The sequence below is a fragment of the Silene latifolia genome, chromosome 11 (genome assembly GCF_048544455.1).
Source record: "Silene latifolia isolate original U9 population chromosome 11, ASM4854445v1, whole genome shotgun sequence".
Lineage (NCBI taxonomy): Eukaryota > Viridiplantae > Streptophyta > Magnoliopsida > Caryophyllales > Caryophyllaceae > Silene > Silene latifolia.
This window is the reverse complement of record NC_133536.1, coordinates 198,453,935-198,460,512: the sequence shown is the minus strand read 5'-3', so window position 1 is coordinate 198,460,512 and position 6,578 is coordinate 198,453,935. Positions and strand designations below refer to the sequence as shown.

The 6,578-nt window shown below is 38.3% G+C and overlaps 1 protein-coding gene across 2 annotated transcripts; it reads right to left on the bottom strand.

The window, feature by feature from the left end:
* Positions 1-2,839: 2,839 nt before the first annotated feature.
* Positions 2,840-6,168, bottom strand: LOC141612274 (G-type lectin S-receptor-like serine/threonine-protein kinase SD2-5). Of its 2 annotated transcripts, XM_074431014.1 has the most exons (3): positions 5,258-6,168; positions 4,259-5,119; positions 2,840-4,091 (listed from the first exon to the last, which is right to left on the bottom strand). In XM_074431014.1, exons 1-3 carry the CDS (start codon positions 5,679-5,681, stop codon positions 3,055-3,057), a joined length of 2,322 nt encoding a protein of 773 aa, XP_074287115.1. In that variant the 5' UTR covers positions 5,682-6,168; the 3' UTR covers positions 2,840-3,054. The 2 variants fall into 2 exon arrangements, with proteins under 2 accessions (XP_074287115.1, XP_074287114.1); XM_074431013.1 differs by having other exon boundaries at positions 4,259-6,168.
* Between the last annotated feature and the right edge of the window lie 410 nt (positions 6,169-6,578).

The following is a 6,578-nucleotide window of genomic DNA, read 5'->3' as shown; positions in this document are numbered from 1 at the left end:
ACCTAAACAGGTTGATCGGGTCCAACGGGTTATACAGATATACGAGACCTGGTAAACGAGTCATTCGGTTCAGTTTTGGACCGGGTTAAATCGGTTCGGTTTAAATCAGGTTGACTTTATTTTCGGTTGCAACTCGATTTCGATCGGGTTTATTTTAGTTAGCCACTTTACTTAGTTTGTACTATTTCGAGTCAGGTACGATTCAGGTCGAGTCAATTTCAGTTCAATTCTGTTTCGGATTATAATTTTCTTGAGTTAACGGTAAAAAAATAAGTTTAAATGTATCTTTTACTTTGTAATTCGAAAGTAATTGTTCATAATATCATTAATAAACAAAGAATTAATGGGAAAAACACCTAAATTATGAGTTTATTATGAGAAATAAATAATTTTATTTGAGTTCAAATGATGCAGTTGTTATTGGTTCAGATATACTCAGTTTAGGGTATCATGGGTTATTATTGAATCGATTCAGTTTCGGTTCGATTCGGATTAAGTCGGGTTTCAAGTACTATTCAAGTTCCTCATATTGGATGTTCGATCGGTTATCAATTCAGATATTTTCGATCGATTTTCGAGTTCGAATTTATTTTGCAAGGTCTAGATATAAGGATATATGATTATATCCAATACTAAAAGAAATAAAAATAACTAGACATGGGCACATGGCTAAGAACCGTAGCTAAAAAATTATATTTTTGCTCGGTAGCATGAGTTTATCACTAACTCAGTTCGTGGTTATTCGTAGTAAGCCTAGTTAAATATACCTTGAAAAAGAGGTTGTGAGTAATATGAATGTAAGCCCGGCAAAGCAAAATGACATTTAAAAACACTCTTAAGGTGCAAATCCATGTCTCACATTGATAGTGCGAAGGTGAAAGCTATTTTTTTTTTGGCAGCAATAAAGAAAGGTAATCTTTTAAAATGCCATAAAATAAGAAGGACCCCAAAAGTAACTCTGTGAAAGCTTGGCCCATAGCGGATAATATCGTACTATTATGGACAGTTAACATTGGTTTAGTGGAGGCCCAACAAGAAGGTATCAACGCTTCTGCTCAACAAGTGATATCAGAGCCCAAGGTCAAACTTGGACCTAGGCCCTACAACGTACAAATGGTGAACCTTGGGCAACTGAATAGATAGCACTCGTGAGTCACGGACACGTGGGCTCGATTTGGTAGACTGTTTGAAAATCTCAAGTCCATGGGTGTACTAGAACAGCCTTAAGCGAGCTCGGTCCATGATTACATGGATGAAATGCGTCATAGTCTTGTGGGACAAAGACCATTTGTGTACTAGAACGGCTGATCAAGTGGACCCTTATCAGGTTGGGTGCCACGGATCTGGTGGATCCTTTCCAGGTTGAATGTTAGATACCATTGTGTTTTAGGACACTTCTGAAGTGGTGGACCCGGTCCGGGCTCCTAGCTCGGGGTGGAACCTTGAGCAAGTTCGATCCAGGGTTAAATGGATGAAAGGCACCATAGGTCTTGTGGGACAAAGACCAATTGTGTATTAGAATGGTTGATTAGGTAGGCCCTTATCAGGTTGGGTGTTACGAGTCTGGTGGGTCATTTTTAGGTTAGGTGTCAAAGACCATCGTGTTCTAGGACTCTTCTGAAGTGGCGGTGTATATTGGATGCAGAGGAAGCTCAATATACATGTGTAGTTATTCCCAAGAAAAACACATGGACATGCAGGATCAGAAGCATGTGAGAGCACTCACTTGACCAGTCAGTGACGTGTAATGCAGACATGGCTAGATAGCATGATGTATAGGCTAAAGGAAGCTTATCAAAACAAGTGGATAATATCTTACTATTATGAATAATGAGATGGAGCAGAAGCCCAATAAAAAAGTATCTAGCGCTTTTACACAACAGACATGGTATGATTGTAGAGCCAAATCTGGCTTGTAGGATACTCTTATTATGTCTACCATGAATGTGAGTCCTAGAACGATATTTGTCGAAATCTTCTTAGGCAGATGTGATTAGTCAGATTACTTGGTTGATTGATAAGAGTGTAAACCGAAACAGTGAAAAGTGTATTAGTGCGCAATTAGGTGGACAATTACACGGTCAATAAGTTTCCCAATTGGAAGCAAAACTCAAATAAAAGTAGAAAATCCATTTTATGTTTAATTGTCAAACTAAATTAGCAACAAATGTTGGCAATAAAGCAGCAATAAGCCAATAACATGTCAATAAAATTCGTTGTTAATTATTAAATTGATTGCTGCTTTAACTTAGGTCTCTTTCATCTTGACTATTTGTTTAAGATAATCACTATTTTATTTGCAATTGGTGTATAAAGTTGGTTTCTCAAGATAATTGACCTAATGTTCTAGACACTAATTGGCTGCTTACGTTAACTCCCCTTTAATCCTGTATCATTTCTATTCTTTTTCCTTCTAGAAAATAATTGGTACGTTTTTGTATTACCGAGTATTAGTACCACCTCGCTTGTACTCTTGTAGCATGTAAATCCCACGGGGACGAGAGAACTTGAATTTATTCTATGGTGTATGAAGTATCTATATTGCTGTAACGCGTCATTATTTTATGTCAAATATTTGAACTTTATGCAAATTAGTAAATTACTGATGCTCCCTTATTGAGCATTTTCCTGTTACTATCATTCCTAGCCAGTGACGGAGCCAAGGAGGGCTAAGTGGCTAACAGGGGCGATTGTTCCTGGACCATGAAATTTTGAAAATTTTCAGTAAAAATTTCGAATATTTTCCCGAGTTTACCTAATTGTCCTAATACTTTTTCTCCCCTAACCGGCTTTCCGTCACTACTTCGGACCAATGTTTATATCAAAGCTGCTAAAACCAGAAAGAAAAGATAATCCAATATGTTGAACAATTTATTACACAAATCACATAATATTCCTCATCAGTGTCACAGAATGTAAACATAATCTAACAAACTACAATATATGTAACAAAATTTCAGTGTCCCTAACAAATCCTATATACAACAAGACACATAAATAACCTTAAAAAGATACTGTAATCTATACCAAAGTAGTTTTACCCTGTAACATATGTTATCTAGGACCTGACAGTCTAACAGCAGACAGGTATGCATCACTGTTACAGTCAGACGGTCCCGAAGAAGTGCCAGTCCCGGTCCCTTCATCGCTCATCGTCTGGAAGAAACTCGAAAAGAGACGTGCCCCGGTCAAGGAAGAAGTGGGAGGAAGGGGTACTGGACTAACCCCTTCAAGCATCTGCACAACTTTAGTCATAGATGGTCTAATTGCCATATCTTCCTGAATACACCACAATGCAACCTTAATAGCAATATGCACACTCTCATCATTCGGGTCATATTTCAGGCTTGAGTCGAGTATTTCACGTAGCTTCCCTTCCTCCATCATCTTAAATGCATAAGCCGGGAAATGGGACTTGTCAGAGGTCAACCCCGGGTCATAGTTTTTCCTCCCTCCAATTATCTCAAGCAAGACCATTCCATAGCTGTAGACATCACTTTTTTCGGATATTGCATAGTTTGTTATCCATTCCGGAGCTAGGTATCCTCTAGTACCGCGAAGAGTAGTGAAAACATGACTTTGTTCCCTACTCATCAATTTGGCTAACCCAAAATCCGACACCTTAGCTTCAAATTGCTCATCGAGAAGGACATTCTCAGGTTTAATGTCACAGTGGACGATCTTAACATCGCAATCCTCGTGTAGATAAGCAAGTCCCCTTGCAGTGCCGATTGCTATGTTGTACCTAGTGTCCCAGTCTAAGACAGAGGTATTATTCTTGTTCCTCTTGAAAATCCATTTATCTAACGAGTTGTTTGGCATAAACTCATAGGCTAAAAGCCGGTGACTTCCTTCGGCACAGAACCCTCTTAGTCTCACCAGATGGACATGATGAATGCTTCCTATGATGCTAACTTCAGCTCGGAACTCCTTCTTCCCTTGTCCGACCCCTTCTAGTTTCTTCACAGCTAGCCGGGTTCCATCAGGCAGTGCTCCTTGGTACACCGAACCAAATCCTCCTTGTCCTAGTTTTATACTGAAATTGTTCGTTGCATCCTGTAAACTCTTGTAGGTAAACCGGAGTGGCATACCTGATACATAATCAACAACAACAACAACAATTATATTATTCCAGTGCTTCAAATGTTCCTGTGGCGCTTACGCCTGCATATTGAAAATTGCATCACACATTGCACGAGTGATTCCTGCACATTGCACCAAACATATTATAAGAAGTGCAGAAAATTTACTGGCATACCTGATAATGATTCCAAAAAGTTATCCTCCTCAGAGGTCTCCTGATCAGGAGATTGGGACAATGCCTTCCTTTTAAGGTGGTACCTGTAGCCTCCATAAACCATACCGACAACGATCAGTACAGTCCCAATGACAATACCTATGATAATACCCAAATGGGAACTATTGTCCCCAGCATTCCCATCTCCCACGCTTCCATCCGCGGAAACCTTAACATAAACTGAAAATTTGGATGTGGGATCAGAGATAAAGCTTCCAACCCTGTCAAAGAGAAAACAACTGCCTGAACTATTGTCGAAGAACACTCCAATACACGAGCAATTCCCGACACATGATGCCTGACATCCACTTAGATTACTCGATTGTATAGTAGGTGGCTGAAACCCTAGAGCAAAGTAACTGAGCTCATCCCCGGCGTAAACCAGCTGAAGACTATCATTTCCAGCCCCACATGGATTGGAAAATCCAGGATTACAGGACCGAGAATCGAGCCCTGAAGGGCACTCACACTTATTACTAGAACAAGCTTCATAAGCATCACATGGCTCAGGAGTTCCACATTGATCACTTGGAATTCTCGAGGGAGAAGCAACCTTATTTCCTCCATTCCCAAGATTATAAAAACTAATAAATCCATCATTTCCTAAAATCGCGGCCCAAGTGGTATTCATATTGTTCGAGCTAGACGAGAACACGAATTGCCATAACAAAGTCTTATCTTGATCATAAAACTTCCATGAATTCAGCTCAATCTTAGCTGAAGTTATAGTTCCACCACCCTCATTGATAATTTTCCTGGTGTCTGTTCCTATAGTCCAGTAAGTCTGAGGTGTTTTATACCCGGAACGAAGAACCATATCACCTGAATTAATTTCAAGAAAGTATGTCAAATTACTACTATTCGGGTCAGGATCACTAACAAGTTTCATCCCTTGTTGAAAAATTTGATTAGACAGAAGAGTATTAGTAGGATAGCTAAAACTTTGCCAAACTAACTTACCATCACTCCCTAATAAAACCAAATTCCCTGAATCCATCAGCTCAATACCAGAAACCGGGTTTCCACCAGTATCCGGTACCCACACCGCCTTTTCCCCGGTTTGTAGGGTTACCTTACCATTACTATCAAAAACAAAATTATCAGAATTTTGTACGGGTGAGCCTCTATTTGCTGTCCATACAACTGTAGAGGTAACTTGGTGAATAATTACTAGTAAAAATGAGGTGACTTGTTTTGTTGGCTTGAATCCTAATGCGAAACTCGAATCGTTTGATAATAGAAATAATCCCTCGTTATCGATATAACCCATTTGAGATGCTTCTGTTGGTGATGTTATGGAACCAATCTTTTGTATACTTGCAATACATGGTTTTGATAATACTAGCAGAATAATAAACAATATTATAAAACTCCATTTTCCCATTTCTTAGGAAGATGCAAGATTTGAAAATTGCGAAAGATGAAAACTTTGATAAAGAAAATGACTTAACTCATTAAGATTACTGCGAAGGGTTGATGAATTGGATCAAGAAATATATCAAGATTCAAGCAAAGTTTTTTTTTTGATAATTTAGAAGAATTAAAGAGACCCACAAAGTTGAACATGGGTCAAAGAGTGAAAGACAGTAGTTCTCCAACCATTTATAATTAATGCAAGCAGCATTTGAGAAGTGTACAGGTACAGGTGAGTTAAAAACACACCTCAGACAAGTAGCTTTCAACCTTAACTTAGTTTTATTTTTGTTAATAAATATATGAATAATAATGAAAATATGTGATCAAAAGAAGAAAAGAAAGAAAATAAGGAACAAGTGGGATTTTATATGGTTACATGAGCAAATTTGTTTTTGTAATATAAAGCATGCAAAAGACGGAACACGAAACAGAATTTTATCACAGAAATTCCTCTGTTTTCTCTGTTTCTAGATAGATCTAAGATGTGTTATTTTAAAATAATTTCATAGTTTTATAAGGTTTCTTGTAGACTTGTAGCATTCTTAGGAGGTATAGTATATTCACAAATTCTCAATATAGACGGACACTATCCGTCTATACGTATAGACGGATACCATTTTTCCTTACAAAATACCCATTTGTCATAAAGTGGGAAGCACATGGGGGTGCCCCACTTTGTCCCCCTACCCATTTTATTAGAGGTCTTTACCCGTCTGTTCACCTCACCCGTCTATACCAAGACCTATGGTAGTATATTAGCAGTTGTACACTACTAACACTGAATTTGAGGGATATTTAAGGGATTATTAATGTAGACGGACTTTAAATTCTGGTCATAAAAAAGAATACGAATCCAACAGGAGTT

Bases quoted from the DNA above. Each gene is read 5' to 3' on its own strand.
- LOC141612274 (XM_074431013.1), bottom strand. From the start codon at position 5,681: ATGGGAAAATGGAGTTTTATAATATTGTTTATTATTCTGCTAGTATTA. The intron at 4,092-4,258 runs GTATGCCAGTAA...ATTATGTATCAG, and splicing joins CTTTTTGGAATCATTATCAG to GTATGCCACTCCGGTTTACC.